We start from the raw sequence: 22917 nt of genomic DNA, 5'->3' as shown, positions 1-22917 counted from the left end.
CTTTCTACATTGGCAGTGTTGTTCAGTCATTTATACATTTATATTGTGCATATTACTGTGGATCAAAGTCAAGGTGCCCGTGTATATATTGTGTTGCAGTCTCTCCCCGTGCACCTCCTCACATATATATTCAGTGGTACAACTTGCTAGTAGCAGACCACTGACTCCTGTTTACAGTTTCACCCGTTCCAGTATCCTTTCACATAGCAGTGGTACAACTTGCTAACGCAGACCACTGACTCCCCGGATACCTCCACTTGGATTCCATTCCTTCACTCAGACAGCGGTACAACTTGCTATCCGCAGACCGCTGACTCTCATCACCTCCTCGTTTCTGTTGGACATTCCTCCTCACTATAGCAGTGGTACAACTTGCTACCGCAGACCACTGACTACCTTCACGTGTCCTTTGTCCATACAGTTCCTCGTGTATTACTACTTCCATATTGCCAGTGCTGCTAGTCATAGACTTTCCTGAGCATCTCATCATCTGCTATTTCCTGTTCCGTGATCACCCTGCTACCAGAGTACCATATTACCACCTATACTGCTCTGGTAAGCCTATCACCTGGTGATCCCTGGGTAAAGACTCCTAGTGCCCGTGACACAGGGTTTCGTGAATGAGATCTTCCGGGACTTGTTGTATGTCTGTGTCGTCAACTACCTGGACGACATATTAATCTTTTCCCAGGATCTGCCCACTCATCATCAACATGTGGCAGAGGTCCTTTCCAGACTCCGAAGAAACTCTTTATTCTGCAAGTTAGAAAAATGTTCCTTTGAGTTATCCCAGATTCCATTCTTGGGATATATTGTGTCCGGAGTTGGTCTCAAAATGGATCCTGAAAAGGTGAACGCTGTACTACGTTGGCCCCAGCCAACTACACTCCGAGCAATCCAACGTTTTTTAGGTTTTGCAAACTACTACAGACGTTTCATTCAAGGTTTTTCATCCATCGCCTCTCCAATAGTGGCTCTGACCCGGAAGGGAGCTAACACTAAACAATGGTCCTCCGAGGCCCTTCAAGCTTTCCAGTTCCTCAAGGAGTCCTTCTCCTCCGCTCCTGTTCTTCGACAGCCTGACGTGACTCTTCCTTTCTTCCTGGAGGTAGACGCCTCTAATGTTGGCCTAGGGGCCATATTATCCCAAAGATCGGAGCAACAAAAATTCCATCCTTGTGCCTTCTACTCTCGAGGTCTTCTACCTGCGGAGAGAAATTACACTATCGGGGACAAGAAGTTGTTGGCCATAAAAGCAGCATTAGAGGAGTGGAGATATCTGCTGGAGGGAGCTCGTCATCCTGTAACTATTTTTACGGATCATAAAAACCTGTCATATTTGCAGTCAGCCCAATGTTTGAATCCTCGTCAAGCAAGATGGTCTCTTTTCTTTTCCCGTTTTGAGCTTATCATAACCTTCAAACCAGCTTCCAAGAATAGAAAAGCAGACGCCTTGTCTCGGGCGTTTGTGGCGTCCTCAGACGTTGAAGATGGTCCTAACCATCCTATATTAGATCCCAAATGTGTGACTCTGGCCACTTCTTCCACCAAGGTGCTACCATTTGGGAGAACCCTCGTGCCTCCATCTCTACGGAGGAAAATATTGTCCTGGTATCATTCCTCGCGCTTTTCTGGACATTTGGGTGAACGCAAGACCTTAGAAGTTCTTTCTCGAAGCTACTGGTGGTCCTCTATGAGGAGAGATGTCAAAGAATTTGTGGCCGCGTGTGAGGTGTGTTCCCAGTTTAAAACTCCCCGCAGAACACCGGCGGGTTTACTTCAACCACTACCCATTCCTTCCAAACCTTGGACCCATATTAGTATGGACTTTGTCACCGATCTTCCTCCGAGTAAAAAGTGCAATACCATCTGGGTAGTGGTGGATAGATTTTCGAAAATGGCACATTTCGTTCCTTTGACCGGTTTACCTTCCTCATCTACTCTGGCTGACCATTTTATCAAGGAGATCTTCCGAATTCATGGATGTCCATCTGAGATTGTTTCGGATAGAGGAGTGCAATTCGTTTCCAGATTCTGGCGAGCCCTTTGCAAGACCTTGGGTATTCGATTATCACTATCATCCTCCTACCATCCTCAATCAAATGGACAGACCGAGAGAGTCAACCAAGATCTTGAGACTTTCATAAGGATGTTCTCCTCAGCCAACCAAGACAACTGGGTAGATTTACTTCCATGGGCTGAATTCGCCCATAACAACATGTATCACGAGTCATCTTCAAAAAGTCCATTCTTTGTGGTATACGGTCACCATCCGTCTTTCCCAGAATTTCCTGCCCTCCCTCCCACCCAAGTTCCTGCAGTGGAGAGTGTGTCAGAGTTTCAAAAATATCTGGTCTCAGGTTAAATCCTGCCTGAAGAAGACATTTGCCAGATACAAGTGTTTTGCGGATAAAAAGAGGCGAGCTATTCCACCACTTAAGATTGGAGACCGCGTATGGCTTTCTACCAAAAATATTCGCTTGAAGGTTCCGTCTATGAAGTTCGCTCCCCGTTTCATTCATCTATATAGGATCACTCAAGTGATAAATCCGGGGTGCTTCAAACTACTATTACCTAAGAACCTTCGTATCTCCAACGCCTTCCATGTGTCATTACTCAAGCCTCTTATCATCAACCGTTTCTCTGTTCCTCCTTCAGCACCTCGGCCAGTACAAGTTCATCAAGAGGAGGAGTTTGAAATTACTCATATTTTAGATGCTAAAATTTTGCGAGGAGTTCTTCGCTTCCTTGTGCATTGGAAGGGCTTTGATCCAGAGGAGCGTTCTTGGATCCGCGCAGATGATCTCAACGCTCCAGCCCTTCTAAAAAGATTCTACTCCAAGTATCCGGGCAAACCCGGCTCCAAGTGTTCTGTGCCCACCTTTAAAAGGGGGGGTACTGTCACGCACCGGACCGTGAGTGCCTCTGCGCTGGTGCGAGGTTCTCTAGCCTTCCTGCCGGCGCCTGTCCTGAGCCGCGGCTGTCCGCCATCTTGATGGACTGCGCATGCGCAGCATCCAAGAACTTATGACCTTTGCTTTTAATCTAATTGGAGGATCAGGCACATCTCCCTATTTAAGGCACCTGTGCTCATTACCTCGTTGCCTGATCTTGAGTCTCATTCCCTTTGAGTCTCTGAAGGTGTCTCCTGTGTCCTGCTAGTGTCTTCAGCTTCCTGCTGATTACCTGTTCTACTCATCGGTGGTTTCCATACCCGCTACTGATTCCTGTATCCTGCTCGTGACCTCAGCTGGCTTCTGGATTACCTGCTCTGCTCATCAGCGGTTCTCATACGCGCTACAGACTGCTGTAGCCTGCTTGTGTCCTCAGCTGGCTTCTGATTACCTGCTCTGCTCACCTGCGGTTCCCATACCCGCTACAGCCGTCCAGCGCCCCTGCTGTGCATGCATATCCTTGTGGACAAACTTCTCTACTCATCAGCGGTATGCTTACTTGTTATTGACTATCAACTGTTACCTTGCATATCCGCTTAGGACAAGCTTCTTTACTCAGCAGCGGTGTCCATACCCGCTATAGACTATTTGTTATTACGCTGCATATCTGTTTGGGACAAGCTTCTCTACTCAGCAGTGATATGCATACTTGTGATTGACTATGTTATTATCCCGCATATCCGCTCTGTGCAAGCCTCTCTACTCAGCAGCGGTATACATACCGTTATAGACTATTAGCTGTAAACGCTGCATATCTGTTTGGAACAAGTTCCTCTGTGCTCTCAGTGTCTTCATACCGTTATTAACTCTTTGCATGCCTCCACTCATCCACACCTTAACAACTCCTCACTTACTAGCAGTGGTACAACTTGCTATATGCAGACTACTGACTTCCCCGCTACCTACCTGCACCTGGACAAGTCTTCTCACCACAGCAGTGGTGCAACTTGCTATCCGCAGACCACTGACTCTCCTGTTATCTTCCTTCACCTGCTCACGTCCACCCTGGTCTCCGTGGTTCAAACCTGCCTTTCCAGTATAGCTGCAAGTCATTGACTATCATCAATTCCATTGGCATCCTCTCTCCATCTGCTGTTATATACGTTCCACTATTCACCCTGCTGCCAGAGGACCGCTGTGCAAACTCCGCCTCTCTGGTAAGCATAGTCAACTGGTGAAATCCTGGGCAAAACTCCTAGTGCCCGTGACATGGCCACTGAGATAAAAAGGTCTAATTAACATGATGGACTTTCTTTAGAAAAGTTATTCAAATTCAACCAGGACATCCTCTCACAGAAGTTAAAAACCAATACCTCAGAAATTAATGCATTTCCTATACAAAGTGCCACACAATATAATAAAATCAGTGTAGTTGCAATGATATAAATAAGCGCCGTGCCGTTTCCTTTAAATAAATTTATACAATGAGTTATTTATAAGGTATACAGCCACAGGCACCAAGTTGATAGCAGAAGATCCTTTAAGTCCTATAAGTTGCAAGGTGGGGCCTCCATGTCTCTGACTTGTTTTTCCAGCACATCCCACACAAGCTTGATTGGATTGAGATCTGTGGAATTTGAATGCCAAGTCAACACCTTGAACTCTTTGTCATGTTCCTCTAACCATTCCTGAACAATTTCTGCAGTGTGATAGGGCGCATTATCCTGCTGAAAGAGGCCACTGCCATCAGGGAACACCATTGCCATGAAGGGATGTTTTGGTCTGCAACACTGTTAAGGTAAGTGGTACATGTCAAAGTAACATCCACATGAATTCCAGGAGCAAAGATTTCCCAGAAGAATATTGTCCAGAGTATCACACTGCCTTTGCTGGCATTCCTTCTCCACATAGTGTATCCACAGGTAAATGACACAAATGCACCCAGCCGTCCACATGATGTAAAAGAAAATGTGATTCATCAGACCAGGCCACCTTCTTCCATTGCTCCATGGTCCAGTTCTGGCACTCACGTGCCCATTGTACGCTTTCGGCGGTGGACAGGGGTCAGCATGGGCACACTTACCAATCTGTGGCTACACAGCAAACTGCAATGCACTATGTGTTCAGACACCTTTCTATTATAGCTAGCATTAACTTTTCAGCAACTTGTGCTACAGTGTCTCTTCTGTGGAATTGGACCACACTGTTACGAGCCGCGACGGTACTCACAGCCGCAGGGACTCGCTTCCTGTGCTCCCCAGCGTCCTGGCCCTCACCTTGACGACTGGGACGTCACTTCCGGGTATGACCCGACCGTTGACGCTAGTTATTCAACGCTGCGTCCCGGCAATGTAAGAAAGCCGGGCGCAAGCGCAAGCATTCCCCTAGCCTGCGGGCTAAGTAATTTAATTAATTAAGTTGTATGCTGGGCTGTAGATACTTTCAGAGCTAGGCTCTGATTGGCTGCCATTAGTATTTAAGGCAGGGAGGGCTGAGCCTCCCTGCCGATTATAGCGTCCCAGTTGTGCACTGTGCTGACCTGCTTTGGACCCTTGGATTGCTGATTATTCGTTGTGAACCTCTGCCTGTTTATTGGACCCTGCCTGTTTGCTAGTGACCCTGAACCTTTGGCCCGTACCTCGGATTTTGCTGTTCTGCCTGTGACCTTGACCTTTGGCGTGTTTCCTAACTACACTTCCTGCTAGTGACCCCTGACCTTGGCTTTCGTCTGACCATCCATTAGCATCTCTGTCTCCTGACCTGCAGCTGCGGTTTAGTATACTAAACCTACACTACTTCGAGTTAAGTCCTGGGGGCATCCGAGTACCTGGGAGCACGTCTAGCTCTACGGGAAAGACGGCTGCTATAGGTGAAGACCTCCACCAGTCTGTTCTGAGGTTTCGTTATCTGACCACCAGCAGCCTATCACAGACAGGGTAGCCTTTGCTCCCCATGCATATCAATGAGCCTTGTGTGCTCATTACCCTGTCAACGGTTCACCACTTTTGGTAGGTACTCACCACTGGTTACCAGAACACGCAGCAAGACCTGCTGTTTTCGAGATGTTCTGACACAGTCAGCTAACCATCACAATTTGACCCTTGTCAAAGTCGTTCAGATCCTTACGCTTGTCCGTTTCTCCTGCTTCCAACACATCAACTTTAAGAACTGACTATTTACTTTCTGCCTAATATATCCCACCAATTGACAGGTGCCATTATAGCAAGATATTCCATGTTATTCACTTCCCTTGTCAGTGGTTTTAATGTTGTGGCTGATCGGTGTAAAAATATATCTACACAAGTCTTCTAGAATTATTTTGGATTGTACACATTGCAACATTCTTATCTTGGAACATTTCACACAGGTGCAAGACTTCCACCGCGTGCATACTAGGGTGACAGGTAGTGGTCCCCCAGCTCAACTGAACCTCAGTCCCCTGGAGACCACGGCATTGGCCTGCATTGAGGAGTAGTTGGTGCAGGGGGTCCGAGGGACTGACACCAGATCTACTCTATTGCTAACGACATTACTATCCCCCACAAGTACTTTTAAAAACACAATACACGGTTAAAATAAAATGACAAATGTTTTCTTTAAAGAAATAGAAACACACTCTACAATAGGTGGCTATTTTAACAAAATAAAATGCATTCAGAATTAGCACTTGCCAATTATAATGCAAATCAAACTTGTAGATCCTAGGCACTTATACTGCTACCTAGCCAGTTTACTGTATATTCAGACAATGTTCTCCAAGATTACGGAGTATTTTCAGACAAGATAGGTAGCATTCCACTCAACAAATATATATATATGCTGTTTGAAACATAGATGTTATTAAATCTGTGATCATTTTTGATAAAAGATGACCCCACAGATGCACAACAACTTGCATGTCAATAAATACACAAACATTGTTAGGAAATCGAATAATATGAGGCAAAAACTTAGAAGACATTCAGTCAAACATTGATGTTTATTTATTGATTTTCTTATTACACCATGTTGGGACAAGATACAGAGGAAGAAGTGGAAGACCTGGCGGAGGTGACCTGTGATGTGGAAGAGCCTCATATGGAAGAATAAGCAGAGGGCAGTGACCAGGATGCACTACTCCTGGGATTCTACAATAAAATGCACCAATCCAACCTAGCACTAGAGAGCACAGCCAAACAGAATAAAGGGAAGAAGGCGCTAATGGTAATAGCTCTTAGTTCACTCCAAAATATTGTCCAAACAAATGTCCTGCTTTTTAGATCTTATCCATTAGAAATCAGGTATTTTTGATGAAACAGAAGATTCTTCTCCTTCAATTAATCCATTTCATATGTATACGTCATGAAGATATATAAATAGAAGAAAAAACAGACATAGCATAGCCTTTATAATCTAAAACATTCAATAGTAATGTCCCTTAATTTCCCGTGTGTTTTATGATGATACCAGAAGACCACGTGATGGAGCAATCCTCTTAGCCCCTTAAGGGTATATACTCACTAGAAGACAACAAGTATCATGCGTGTAGAATAGCATATGGTTTCCCCAAAGGGACCTTGATTTCTCCTATAAGATTCCTCTGTTTAGATTACCATACAAGAAAAAAAGGAAGTGGAAGACCTGGCGGAGGTGACCCGTGATGTGGGAGAGCATCATATGGAAGAATAAGCAGGGGACAGTGACCAGGATGCACTACTCCTGGGATTCTACAATAAAATGCACCAATCCAAACAAGCACTAGAGAGCACAACCCTGACCCATAGCTATGACAAATTCACCAACCCTGACCCGTCTCACTTACCTTTTTGCACAGTACCTCATCAACAACCCCCCTGCCCCAATGACACGTTCCCCCTCCTTCCGCAATAGCACAATTCCTCACACCTGTCCGTCTGCAAAATTTCTCCACACAAGACCCTATGACTCAATATCCAAATCGGCCACAAATTTACTTTTCTTATAATTCTCAACTTTATCATTGACATCATACCAAACATTAACAAGCTGCCTCAATGTCCTCTCCAGTCCAAAACCGCTCTTCTGCTCAACCCACCTCTTTTGGCCAAAGCATCTCTTTTGCTCCACCCCCCTCTTTGTGAAAACCTCTTCTATCCCCACCCCCTCTTTTGGCCCAACCCTCCTCATTTTCCCAAATAAAATATAATGCCTGTCCAACCTGCGGCCCTCCAGGTGTTGTGAAACTACAAGTCCCAGCATGCCCTTCCAGCTATCAACTGGTTGTCTACCAGCAAAGCATGCTGGGGCTTGTAGTTTCACAACATCTGGAGGGCCGCAGGTTGGACAGGCCTGGTTTAGTAGATCAAGGCAGCCCATCTCAGGTAACCTGCAAACCCCTAACAAATATTGATTAAACTATATATACAAAAAGCGACAGCGCACAAGAGCTAATATTGAAAAAGTAATAATATCGATAATAATAATAATACCAACAGTAACAGATCAGTGGATATAGAATTAATAATAATATTTTATTAATAAAATATTTTAAATTAGAATATCCTTACAAATCATTCATATAATAAAACTTAAAACTATTAATAACAGCAGTAAACAATAAGGACCATTGTTATATCGTTAAAGATTCTCTTTGTTGTAGTTCTTAATCAGACACTTTTGATAAACTGTTTCCAATAACACCTAAAAGTATTACAATTGATGTTATATTACAAATCAAAAATGGCAATGGATGAAAAATACTGTAGAGTTCATATAAAACTTTTATTGTTGATATATTATTATTATTATTATTATTATTAATATTATTACTTTTTCAAATCAATAGCAGCTCTTGTGCGCCGACGCTTTTTGTATATATAGTTTATTCTTAATTTGTCCAAACAACCTCATTTGACCAACCGTCCTCTTTGGACCATTTCCCCTCTGGTTTTTCACCACTGCTGCCATCGACATCACGGGTACCCAGAAGACAGGGGGTCAGGAACAAATCATCTTCCAATGTTGGCTCAAGTGGGCCTGAAATAAGAGGATTTTTATACTTTCGATAAATCCGTTTCTCTGATTCCATCAGTGGCACACTGCTATTATGGGTTGTATGTGGGGAGCTTGGAGTTGGCACTTAACTAGTTAATGAATTGTTTAATCAAACTTGCAGACAGACTCCTCCCCTCTGCAATCCGTGCATTTATAAAGCCCCAAGGAAAAGGAAACAACAACCAAAATCAAACAACAGAAGAGCATAAGGGAGGGAACACAGTATCTCCCAGATGAAATTAGGATTTATCGTAAGTATAAAAATCCTCTTTTGTCTTGCATCCAATCTGAGGGACACTTCTACCATGGAGACATTCTAAGGCAGCCCCCTAAGGGAGGGACCACTCTGACACCCTGGCACACAAACACTACACTAAATGAAAACATTAGACTGGTAACATTTTGTATAGGTGTGGACAGAGGACCAGGTGGCCACCCAGCAGAGCTGATGCGCTGAGACCCTTTTACGTGCATCCCAAGAAGCCCCCACGGGTGGAATGGGCATTGAGGCAGCTAGACACACGCCGGTTGGAATTCACTTAGGCCTGCCTGATGGTGGACACGATCCACCTGGCTGTGGTCTTATTTGAAGTCAGCCATCCTCATTTATAGGCATCAAGCAGCACAAAGAGAGTGTCAGTCCGTCGGATAGCAGATGCTCTATTCACATAAATGCGGAGGGCTCGGACCACATCCAAGGAAGCCGAGGAAGGCCCCGTGGAGGAAGTCTCTTCCCTGAAAAAGGTGACCACAATCTCTTGGTTAAGGTGAAACCCCGAAAACACCTTTGGGTGGAGGGTAGGAAGCATACGTAGCACAGCCCTATCATCACAGAAGATGAGATATGGAGAGCGACAGGAAAGGGCTCCCAGCTCTGACACTCTGCGCACAGAAACAATTGCTGGGAGGACCACCAGTTTCAATGTCAAAAACCTAAAATCAGCAGATTTGAAAGTCTCAAAGGGAGGCATCTGAAGTACATAAAGGACCAAGTGACAGACCCTATGCTCAAACCACTTTACATACTGTAGTTACGCCACACTATATGGTAGATGCGAGCCAAAGCCAGTTTCCTGGCCTGCAGCATGGTTTCCACTACTCGCAAGGAAAATGTCACGGTTAGCTGGGATACAGACCTCTGACCTGCCAATACTAAGACTCACCAGAAGCTCGGAGTCTAACGCAGTGGTTGGTCTTCAACAAGAACCCCCGCAAGGTGGTATGGATTTCGCGGCAACCGCCACGCAGGTTGCGATCCTCTGGGAGTGGAGCAGGATCCACGGAGTTAGTGAGTTAGAGATCTGTGGGTTTCAGGAATGACCGCAGGAATAGCGGAGCAGCATGGAGTTGTGGAGCCTGGAGAGCTCTGCGGGTTGCAGAATGACCGAGGGATGACCGCTGGGATAGCGGAGCAGCTGTGAGGCCTGGAGAGGTCTGCGGATTGCAGAATGACCGCAGGGATGACCGCTGGAATAGCGGAGCAGCTGTGAAGCCTGGAGAGGTCTGCGGATTGCAGAATGACCACAGGGATGAACACTGGGATAGCGGAGCAGCTGTGCAGCCTGGAGAGGTCTGTGGATTGCAGAATGACCGCAGGGATGACCGCTGGGATAGCGGAGCAGCTGTGAAGCCTGGAGAGGTCTGCGGATTGCAGAATGACCGTAGGGATGACCGCTGGGATAGTGGAGCAGCTGTGAAGCCTGGAGAGATCTGCGGATTGCAGAATGACCGCAGGGATGACCGCTGGGATAGCGGAGCAGCTGTGAAGCCTGGAGAGGTCTGCGGATTGCAGAATGAATGCAGGGATAGCGGAGCAGTTGTGAAGCCTGGAATGGTCGGTGGATTGCAGGGAAGCTCTGACTGGAGGAGACATCCACTAGGAGAACCTAAGAACAGGCTCAGAGGAGAGGAAGAGACAGGTTTAAATAGTGGAGGGAGATCCTTCATCCAATAGGAGGCTGAGAAAGACTTTAATCCCCGGCGTATGACAGAATACCCCTTTGACCTCCAAAGCCTGGCCTCAACAGCCATGCGGTTAAAGCCAGACGAGGTAGGTCCAGGTACAGAAACGGACCTTGTAGCAGGAGGTCATTTTTGAGGGGCAGATGATTCCCTGGACTTACGCCACGTGAAGGATGTCCAAGAACCAGATTCATTGAGGCTTGTTGAATGCCATTAAGATCACTGGGAACCCTCCTTGTTTGACCTGACGGAGAACCCTCGGAAGCATTGGGATGGGAAAAAACAGGTATCCCAACCTGAACTCCCAACGCATTGTCATGACATCAAACGCAACCGTCAGGGGGTCCCTGGGCCACAAGCACAACCTGGCTACCTGGTGGTTGGGACGGGACGTCATGGGTCCAGGTCTGGAAGCCCCCACTTCTGGAGACTGACAGATCTCCAGATGTAATCAGAATCCATGACCACGGGGCAAAGGACCTGCCCATGGTAAATTCGGTAACCTAATCCTGCTTTAACCACCACTGAAGCGATAGGCGGGATTTGGGAGACAACTGAATTTTCAGAGATTTTAGGTGGAGGATGAACCTGACCATTTGGTTAGGAGGTCCCACTGAGAACTTCGATAATGGAACTTTCCTAATGGGAGGGTCTCAAAAGTGGATACCATGAGTCTCAGAAGCCGCATGCAAAGGAGCATGGAAAGTTTGGAGACCGTTAGGGCCTTTCTCACAATAATCTTGAGGGAGCATACTTTGTGATCCGAGAGGAAAATCTTTTGTGCCCTGGAATCCAGAATAAGGCCCAAGAAGGTCATTCGTTGACAAGACAACAGCTGAGATTTTTGGAGGTTTATTATCCAGCCATGCTGTTCCAGAACCCGATGAGGGCCAGAACCTGGTGCAGGAGTCAATCAGAGTCCTCCTTGATCAGCAGGTCATCCAGGTAATGTACAATGTTCATTCCTAGGGAACGTAACCTGGCCGCCATAATCTTTGTGAAGATCCTCAGCGCCATGAAGAGGCAAAAGGATAGAGCTTTGAACTGATAATGGGAGTTCCCCACTGTAAAATGGAGCAGTGGTTGATGGCCCTACCAGATGGGTACATGGAGATATGTGTCGCAAATATCTATGGACGCCAGAAAGTCCTGTGGCTACAATTCGTTTATCTCCGAGCGTATCAATTTCATGCAAAATCTGTCCACATGAAGGCGCAAAATGACCATCTTGAGATTCAGGATGGGACGGAACGTGCCATCTGGTTTGGGTAGAACCTGCTTCCTCTCTGGTCCTCTGAAACTCGGCAGATGACACCTGCTGAAAGAAGAGAACGACTGCCTGACACACAGCTGCCCTTTCCATGGGATCTCGAGGGAGAGCACTGGTGAAGAAACGGAGGGGCTTGCCCTAGTGGGTTGATCATGTATGTAACCTTCCATGATTTCCAAGATCCACAGATCCTACGAGGATGCCGCACAGATCTTTCTGAAGAGCAGCAGACGTTCCCCTACCCCGTAACTCCAAGTAGGGGGGTGTCCTGTCAGGCTGTTTGTTCATCTGGAAGTTTGGCCCCTTGACGAGTACAAGGATCTGCCTTTCTGGGAAAGGAGCCAAAGGAGTGTGAGAGACTTACCTGTCCACATTCCTGTTCCCGATCTCTGTGGTTCCAGGCAGGCGGCACTGCTGCTGTCACATGACACAGGAACAAGGAATTTGAATTTCCTTCTTCTATATCTAGTGCGCTCTGCAAGAAGTTACCACTTGGCGCCTGGCTCTCCCTGTGTCTCCTGTGCTGCTTTCTGGTGTTTCACTGTGTATGACCTTTGGCTTGTTAGACCTCTGCTTCTAGATTCTCCGCTGTCTGTATACCTGTGTATCTGACCCGACTATCCTTATTGACTATGCTGCTGTCTGTGTTCCTGAGTATCTGACCCGGCTACTCTCTCTGACCACTCTGCTGTCTGAACACCAGTGAATCCGACCCGGCCACTCTCCTAAGTGTGGTGTATCTTCAGTGTATCCAACCCAGTGCTCCACTGTAAGAGGCTTGTATTCTTCTGAGTGTCCTGATCTACTTCAGTTAACCAATCCTGCCCTTCTGTGCTGTACTACACTACCTCTTCAGAAGATTTTCTCTTTATTTCTTCTGGATCGCTTATCTTCCATCTATTACCTATCACGTCAGTGGGCTAACCCAAAGGGCGCGACCTGCAAACCTCTGGCAGCAAATTCCATCCTGCTTTGCGGCGGTACTTGGTGAAGACCTGGGGTGCTTGTTAGACTCCGCGCCTTGGGAAGGCCTGCGTTAACACGGACTGATAGGAATCTCCCATGAGACATGACACTCTTGAGGCTTAGGGACATTCACATGGAAAAAGGTACTCTTTCCCTCTTTGGCTTGACTAATCATTTTGTCTAATTCCGGCCCAAATGGGACTATACTCAAGTAAGGAAGGCCCTCCAGTGACTTCTTTGATTCCATATTAGCATCCCAGGACCCTAACCAGAGGGTCCTTTGTGCTGCAATGGCCGATGCAGAAACTGCCGAAGAAATGAAGGCTGTGTTCTGGGTAGCCTTGCACAGATATCCCGAAACTTCTTTTAAATGCATGGCTAGGGGAAAAACCTGAGTCCTGTAGTGCACTGGTCTGCTGGTCAGCCCAGGTTTCCATTGCCCGGGCGATCCATGCAGAAGACAGAATGGGTCTCAAGGATGTGCCCACCACCACATAGATTGATTTGAGGAACCCCTTTTTTTGGTTGGTACCCTTCTGAAGGGCTGCTGAGCCCGGCACTGGAAGTGTAGTATGGCAAGCCAGTCTAGCCACCAGTGTATCCACTCTTGGAGCTTGCTCCCAGTAGGCCAATACCTCGTTCTGCAGCGGGTAGTGGACCATAAATCCGCGAGGGATGGCAAACCTCCTATCCGGCTGCTTCCAAGCTGACTCTGCAATATCCATAAGTTTTGCCGACTGTGGTAAACATATGGTGCGGCGTTTCTTGCATTTAAAGAGACCTGGGTCTGTCGACTGGGGTTCTTCTAACACTGAAAGATCCACGGTCTGGTGAACCTCCAGTACTAGATCTTCAATGCCCTGACTTCTGGAGGACTCGTCAAAGTCTCCCACCTTTGGTGAATCAGAGTCATCGAGGAGCTCCCCGTCTTCTTTTTATGATCCTTTTGAATCAGAGACCGAAGAGAAAGTGTGAACAAACCTATGAAGTTTATTGCATGGAGTCAGACTAGGCAAGTCTAGAAACTTATATAAGCTGTCCAAACATCTAACCAAGGACGTGGACCAAGCGGGCTTCCCTTGGGAAGGACCCTGCATGGATGGGGAAGATGTAGGCGCCACCGTGGTTAGGGCCCTCTCCTCTCTAGTAGGGAGAGCCTCTGTCTGAATCTGTCCTTCTGCAACCACTGGGAGGGAAGCAGTAGATAGAGCCAACGCCACTGCTGGAATTTCTGCTGGGCGGTTTTGCAGTTGGATCAATGCAGATACGTCTGGGTCAGTGTAGCCGCCCACGCAGATACCTTTGTTTGGTGTTAGGTGCTATCTTGGGCCTACTCGTCCTTGGCCCCGCTCCACATTACGCACAGACTGCCTCCAGGTCCGGCTGTCCACTGGGGAGTTTTGTTTTACATTTGGCACAGGTGAAGTATTAGTATTGTAGTAAAGCACAGTCACACAAGAATACAGTATATTGTATAAAAGATACTCTGCATATCACTAACTAGAAGTCAATGCAGCACCTCAATATAGATATGTGTTATCTGTTCTAATCCAGGGATTTCCATATTTTTTGTCAGTTTTTTATTATACATAGTATGAAATATATATATATATATATATATATATATATATATAATGTACAATAAGACAGAGAAGAATATGGTACTTAGCCCTCAGGTCTAGTAAAACTTTTTCCGGGATAGGAGCCTTTCAGCAAGTCAACAGCTACAGTTCTCTATGTCCCCTGTGTGTTGTTCCCAGCTGCTGTTTTTAGGAAGAGCTCATGGGACCGGCCAGGACGGGGAGCTCCGTTCTCCACCCCCTTTTTGGCATCTTCATTTCCCTTACGTGGCCTATCCTGGCTGTTGCGTTGCTTCCATATGCATAAGCATGCAATACATACACATTATGCAGTCTGAATGTTACATTCTTCATCCATTTTGTAAGAGAAATATGTTGTACTCCTGTCCTCCAAATGCTCTATGGAGCGGGGGACTTGGTACATTCCATAGTGAAATGACATCCGCCATCTCCCAAGTCCCAGTGCTCTCTGCCTCTCAGCGCCAGTATCGCAGTGGCCCTGATGGTCTGGCTATTTGTTTAGAAGGGGCTCCGATGTGACAGCTGTCTGTGAAGCGCTGTCAATGAGAGCCTGACGTGCTGCTTTAGTGTTGGGCCCTTCTGACTGTAAACTAAAGAAATGAATAAAAGAAATAAAAGAAATAAAAGAAAAGAAACTATTGTGCAAGTAAAAGCACTTAACAAACACTGAGGCTACAGGGGACGCAGAGAGGATCAGTCTGTCAGCAAGTCAGAGGAAACAACTAACACATACAACCCATGGTAGTAGTGTCCCCCAGATTGGATGAAAGAGAAAAATTAAATATTTTATTATTATATTTTGGTTGTGGTTTGTGTTTGCCATAATATACATTTGTTTTAAAAAACCAAAAGTATTCTTGTGGTTTTGTCAAATTACTTTAAGCATTACATTTAAAATAATGGTCAAAATGTACTTACATGTAAAGTATGATGAACGGACATATTTTTTTCTAGCTGGAATAGTCTTCTTGGGAATCCTATGGAGAGTAAAAAGAAAAAAAAAATAGATGTACTACATAGAGATACATAGTAGATGATACACAACGACAATGCACATGTATGCAAGCATGTAGTAAATATACATCACGCATATAACATTTCTGTGTTCAAAATATTAAAGATGTATTAAAAAAAAAAAAAAAAAAAAAAAGCATTCCCACAAGTATGTAGTGTTTGTAAAATACAAATCAGACACCTACCTCTTTGGTATATAACAATCATATCGTCCACAGCAAACACTGGTAACTAAATGACACCGCAGTGATCTCCCTCTATAACAAGATGAGTGTGTGCAGGTGAATGGTTCAATCTCCCATTAGGAGAGACTGTGAATGCTGTGTATAGTCCTCACTATGATTTAGAGTAGACCCCGTGGAGTCGCAGGCTTTCCTTCTGAAAAACAGCGTACTGCTGGAGCGCAGGAGCTTGAATCAGACGTATGTGCAGGGGAATACTTTTACTGTACATTAGCTACTTCCCCACCCAGTTCCCCTCCCCTGTAATCATAGGCTGTCGTAGGTGTCCTGTGTGCCAAAGATGATTCTGACAGTCCTTCGTTCTGTGGTGTAAAGGCCGTTTCTGGGCATGCGCAGAGTAACTGTGCATATAATACGCACACAATTGGCAGATACGTTCCTTAATGAATGAGGCCCTTTAGTTGCAAGGGATAACCAAAGTCCTAAGATCATATTAAATATATAAATGGTGTTTACCTTTCCACCTCTTCAAGTATTAACAGATCCCAAGCAGAGCTCTTTATTCCAAATTAGTAGATCAAGGTCAAATCATTATCTCCAAATTGGGTATCCTCCCTAAAGCCCAGGCCAGCAGCCTTGACCAAGGATCTTCATCACCTAGACCTCAAAATCCACCATAGCCTGAATGGCAAAAAGTAGGTTGTAGAACTTGAATAACCCCAATTACTGTGCACAACATAGGTCCTCCCATCTCACCCAAGAGTCATATTATTTAACATGAGAGACATATTCTTAAAAATGTATCCTGCAAGCAAGGATCCGCTATCTGGTTCATAAAGGTCTAATAGGTCATCTGCCTATCATTACGGATGGACAAACTCCCGGGGTGTGCCAACCCTAGACTCAGTAACACCTTCCTCCAAAGCCAGACGGGCAACTTCTGAGATTCGTATACAGCTGTCGGAGTCTTCAAAATGTTATAACATTGGCCTACTGTTGTAAAAGGTGTTGATTTTGTTATGGTTTTCATTTCCCTTTTTTCCATCACAGATTGACCCTTATCACCAACTGAAATCTTCCTGCAGTTTGTACTTTGGTTGTAAAGGTTTTTATAAAGCATTTGTTGAGTTCATTCCATGCCAAATCATCACAAAAAAAGTAGCTTTTCAACCCGACGATTTAAGATTTTCGTGCAATTTGGTAATATGGTAGACGACATGAAGTATCTTTTATATGTAAAATTTTAGCCCTCAGTGATACACGGTGTTCATGCAACAGGGTTGCAAACATGACATAAAAATGTAAGATTTATATGCTTGCAAAGTCAAATAAAACAAACCATAACTTCTTTTATTTGTGGTAGAGCTTTCATGTTGGTCTTGTTTTGAAGCTAGTTTTATATTTAAATATTGACTTCTACATTTCAAGGTCACATGATTTGACCTTGAATATCTAAAAAAAAAAAAAATGTATGTTTAATTTTTTGTACAAAAAGTATGTTATGCAGTTAAATACAGTATCTCTTTGGTACAAGTTTCATTTTGGGAAGTCTTTGGGAACAGGAGTAAAAACAAATATTAAGTACAACAGTTGAACCCTTTCTGCACTAACCATGTAAATGGCAAGTTGAGATTTGTCTTGTAGTCTCTCTGTGCTCTTCAGTCTGGCTGCAGCTTCTGCACTGAGAACTAGAGATATAAGGAACTAATCTTATCAGTTTATATAAAACAGTTTATCAGTGAATAGTGGTAGTTTGATCAAGAGTGTGACAAATGGATAAGTACATTAAGACTCATTTGATATTAAAGGACACAGCACCAGTAGAAAACAATTAAGGAATGATAACTGAAATACTGTCACATGTCAATAGTGATCAAATGATTTGTGATAACTGTAGGATATGAATTAAAATGGATTCTTTAACTGCTGAAGAAGGACCAGGCACATCTGAGGAAAGTGACACAGAAGTGGCCCCTTGTAGGGCTGAATCAGCTTTGCAGTCAATAAATGAAAGTTTCAGCAGTATGGAAGCATCACCTATCAAGAGGAAAAGAATGAAAGAAGAAAACTACTACAAAAGGAAAGCTGTAAGAAATGTAAGAAGTTGTAAAAAGTGATATAGTCCTTATTCCAGCTGAGGAACCTGTGCCTGATATTAGTCAATCTTGTGATGGTGTCATACTGCAACAACATGAAGAGACCACAAAACGTTGTGAGAGTTACTATTCTGACATTTCTTCCAAAAGACTGGAGTATTAGAAAAATAGAACAACAAAACAGAACAACAGTTTCCTCAGACAAGTGACTACATGATACGAGAGTCTGGCATTTTGTCATTACCAAATCCTACACCAGGTAGAAGCTTGGACCCAGAAATTGCTGAGACTGAAGAACTTCTACTGCAGTGATGATGTCAGCAGGATTATGTCTGGTAAGAAAGACTTTGTGACACTAAGACATGGTGATACCAAAGAACACAAAGAGGCTAATTGTGAATAACCTTTCAGAAGTGTATGAACACTTCAAACAGTCACATCCTGATATAAAAGTGGGGTTTTCAAAATGTGTCTCTCTACGTCCCAAACAGTGTTCTTGTGGTGAAACTGTTAATAGAAGGGTGCAAAATAAATTAAATAAACTAATGGAGGACCAGGATTTTCACCTATCCGCTTACCAACACTATCTGGCAAATATGATATTCAATCCGCCCAAAATAGAGAGTTTCTTCCAAGAATGTGGTGAATGCCCAGGATGTGGTCAGTTGAGGACCATACTGGAGCATATACTAGATGAGAATGCCATTGAAAGTGTTACCTTCAAGCAGTGGACATCACAGACCTGTAACCTGGAGTCAAGTACTCCGAAGATTTTACTAAATTATTAATTTCTAAGTTAATTCAACTACAGTCATTTGTTTAGTAATTATCATATCTGAAAAGCCTTAAGGACGATGTAGATATTGGCGAAATCATTGTGATATGAGACTCTTGCTGAATATTATTCTTTCATTCTACAAGATGAGGTGCGAGGTTTTCACTGGTCACAATTCACCCATTTGCCATTTATTACAGAGAAACGGAAGCAGGGAAATTATCATGTACAAACTTAGTTGTCATTTCAGATTGTCTGCAACACAATACAGTAGCTGTATGTACATTCCAAAAACATCTCATTCAATTTCTAAAGCAATGCATCAAAAAGTAAGTAAGATACCGTATTTCCCCATGTATAAGACGCACCTTTTCCCCCCAAATTTTGGGTCTAAAAAAAAGGTGCGTCTTATACACTGCTAGCACTACTTACCTTAATGAAGAAGTCGGCACCTGGATGTCAGAGAGGAGTCCCCGCTAATTGGAACAGCGTGTACCCGAACCGGAAGTCCTGCCGCGTAACCGGAAGTAGCGGGTCCGCCGGGCTGTTACAACTCCAGCCCCTGGTCTCCACCGGAAACAGGCCACAATTTCCGCGATAGGTGCTCCGTGAAGTAAGGCACTTAGCTAGGAGCCACCAGGGCCAGGGGGGGACTCTCAGAAGGCGGGGGGCACCCGGGAATCTGGCAACCGCCAGGAGGGCAGCGTGTTCAGAGCATCAGATGACGTGGGACGTCCGGCCGGCAGTGGGAGACTCCGGAAGCAAACAAGTCACCAGCGAGTCCAGCAAGTGTTCTCCACTACACAGGTGCTGATGGCCGATTGTAGTCTCAAAGGCAAGGCAGAATATGAATCCTCTGAGTGGGAGAGCACAAATTACCGGTATGCGACCATTCGATTGGTGTCTGATTGGCAAAAGGACCTGGTACATGTTTTTTTTCATTTTAGGCCCCAAAATTAAGGTGCGTCTTATACATGGGTGCGTCTTATACATGGGGAAATACGGTATATTATTTCTCAGATAGGTTCAGCCCAATACAAAAACAACAAAAAAGTGTCAAACTTGGTACATCATCAAGTTCATTTTGGGATTCCAGCTAAGTGGCACTTCTGTGCCACATCTCATGGGAAGAATTCATGTGATGGATTTGGCGGAACTGTTAAGAGGCAGCTAGGGTGAGTTTACAATGTCTTTATACAGAACAAATTATAACTCCAAGACAACTGTTTGACTGGGTAAAGGACAATATCAAAAATATAAACTTGTAAAAAAAAATTAATGGAGAATAAAAAGTTGCTACACAACCGACATGAGGAAGCAAGAAGAGCACCTGGAACTGAAACATTTCAAGCTTTCATATCAGGAACACGGAATAGCTTAATAATGAAGAGGTTTTCTATAGACTCATCCAGTAAAGTGAAGGAAACAAATACTCCGTATGAAACATTGCCTTTGGAAGAAGTAAAAGGTTTTGTGACTTGTGTCTATAATGATGCTTGGTGGTTAGGTTGTGTCATGAATATGAATGTGCAACAACACAGGAGGTTTTATTCAGTTTTCTATGTCCCAATGGTCCATCACCATCGTATGTGCCCTCATCAGACAGACATCCTGAACATTCCAAGAGAAGAAGTTCTCACTAAGGTTGATCCTCAGACTGCAACTGGACGAACCTACACACTACCTGCACCCAAACACAGAAAGAGCATGCTGAGGAGGAGGCACTGACTTGTAAGCTGTACACAGAAATCTCGTTATCACATATTCAGGTATTTCATTAATTGTGATAATTTTCAGATTTTTTTACTCCTGGTCCCAAAAGGCTTCCTAAAATGTAACTTATACCAAAGAGAGATTGTATTAACTGCATAACAAAATGTATGTACAAAAAAATTAAACATACACTTTTTTAAATATTCAAGGTCAAATCATGTAACCTTGAAATGTAGAAGTCAATATTTAAATATAAAACTATTTTTTATGAAAACCAATGTCTCTAAGCTTCAAAACAAGACAACATGAAAGCTCTACCATAAATAGAAGCAAAGTTTGATTACTTTTATTTGACCTAAGCATAAATTTTACATGTTTTGTCATGTTTGAAACCCTGTCACACGAACACCGTGTATCACTGAGGGTTAAAATAGTACATATGAAAGTTACTTTATGTTATCTACCATCCTACTAAATTTTGCAAAAATCTGAGACGGTCGGGTTGGAAGCTGTGATGATATGGCTTGGAATGACCCGTTGATTGCTTCCCTTTGACAGAGTTCCCGTTTCCCGGCAGCAAGTCGATGGGACAGTCCCAGGCTTGGTGAGTGGGTAGTTGCTCAGAATAGGCCTTATTAAAGACGTCCGCAAAAGAGGCAAACTGGGAGGGAAGAGTGGAGGAGGTGGAGTCCACTGAAGTATGAACAGTCCTCAGAGGTTTCACCTGGGTAAGGCATCTTCCCGAGCAGGCTCTGCACCATGCCAGAATTTGAGAGGAAGGCCAGTCCGGGTGAGGTGAATGAAGATGAAGCCAGGGCAGGTCTAGGATAACAGGACTAGTAGTTAGTGGAAGGAGATTTTTTTCCAATGTAAAGCCCCTACCTGTAGGGAGAGTAGTTCAGTACATCTATGGATGAGGCCGTTAGCTAGGCAGGATCCATGAATGAAGGTAATGACAATCGGTTTCTTCAGAGGGACAGAAGGGAGAGCCAAATGTTTCACTAAGGACTGTAAAATGAAATTTCCGGCAGCACCAGAGTCTAGCAAGACACAGGAACGGGCAGATCCAATGTAAGGTGACAGAAAAGTAGCACGTTTGCCCAAAAGAAAGGTCCGGAGAGAAATTGAATGTCTGACCTCTCCAGAGCAAGCTAAGGTGTGTCGTTTCCCGACCGCTTAGGACATTACTTCAGAAGATGTTCAAAATCCCTGCAATAAATACATAATTTATTCTTCATTCTCGTTTCCCTTTCTTCCCGCGTTAGGCGAGATTGATCCAACTGCATGGGATTGTCGTAGGAACTGGGAGGTTGGAAGCAAGGAGCCAGCCAGAAAGATGGGCATCATGGGGGTTCCTTCTCTAAAGACCTTTCCCGGAACCGGAGATCCACTTTGTTACAGAGGGATATTAAGGTATCCAAAGCAACAGACAGTTCCTGGGAGGAGAGGACGTTCTTTACCTTGTCAGAAAGCCCCTGCCAGAAAGTAGCTGCTAAGGCCTCGTCGTTCCACTGAAGCTCTGAAGACAGGGTCCGGAATTCTATAACATATTGTACCACTGAACGTGAACCCTGGCGTAAACTGAGAATACTGGAGGCTGTGGAGGTGACCCGGCCTGGGTCATTGAAGATTTTCCGGAACGCCACAATAAAGGCAGAAGAGTCTGAATGATCTGCGGCAGTTACCACTAAGGAGTGGATCTGGTGAACGATGATCTGCGGCAGTTACCACTAAGGAGTGGATCTGGTGAACGATGATCTGCGGCAGTTACCACTAAGGAGTGGATATAGTGAGTGATGATGTGTGGCAGTACACTGCAGAGATAGAGATCCAGAGGGAGACACAGGAGCTGCTTCCAGAGCAGGAAAGGCAAGAAATGTGAGACGGTCTCTGCTCATGCACAGAACCGCCACCGACATGACAGCCGGGGAAGAGTGGGGAATCAGGAGACTAGCATGCACGCCGGCTCCTGGGAGGCAGCCGAGGGAGACCGACGTGTGACAATATATTTAGTTTACGTTTTTACATGGAACGATATGTAACTTCAATGCTCCCTCAAAAAACACATTGTAACTGGATCAGTGATAAATAACTTCTGGTATAAATTTATTTAAAGGAAATAGCGCAGGGAAAATGATTTGTTTGAGGGTTGTACTTTTTCTTTGGGAATGTGTATTCTGCGACTGTCTGAAGTATTCATTGCTAGTAGGTCTCCTGCCTCTGAAATAAGATGCAGGATATCACAATAAGGTTTTTAAGAATTTCATAGATAAGTGTAAATACTGTCGGCTTTGCAATGCATGTAAATCCATGTTTGTGTAAACGGGTTACATCCTGATTCTAAAAATAGCCTGTGTCTGAGCTGAATAAAAAGCACTGGCTTGTATTGAAAACTTGTTCTTCTGATTTCAACTGACCTGCTCACTGGTACC

At 44.6% G+C, this 22917-nt stretch overlaps 1 protein-coding gene across 3 annotated transcripts in view; it reads right to left on the bottom strand.

Annotated features, from left to right (window-relative positions):
• LOC142102806 (uncharacterized) overlaps positions 1-22917 on the bottom strand; it is a 44972-nt gene that overhangs the window by 9038 nt on the left and 13017 nt on the right. For all 3 annotated transcript variants that reach the window (XM_075187362.1, XM_075187364.1, XM_075187365.1), the window contains exon 2: positions 15624-15682. In XM_075187362.1, coding sequence (XP_075043463.1) covers positions 15624-15682 — 59 coding nt within the window. The remainder of the gene's footprint in view (positions 1-15623; positions 15683-22917) is intronic.

Source organism: Mixophyes fleayi, chromosome 1, assembly GCF_038048845.1.
Source record: "Mixophyes fleayi isolate aMixFle1 chromosome 1, aMixFle1.hap1, whole genome shotgun sequence".
NCBI classification, from domain to species: Eukaryota; Metazoa; Chordata; class Amphibia; order Anura; family Limnodynastidae; genus Mixophyes; species Mixophyes fleayi.
The sequence above is the reverse complement of the archived record's forward strand: the minus strand, read 5'-3'. Positions and strand labels throughout refer to the sequence as shown.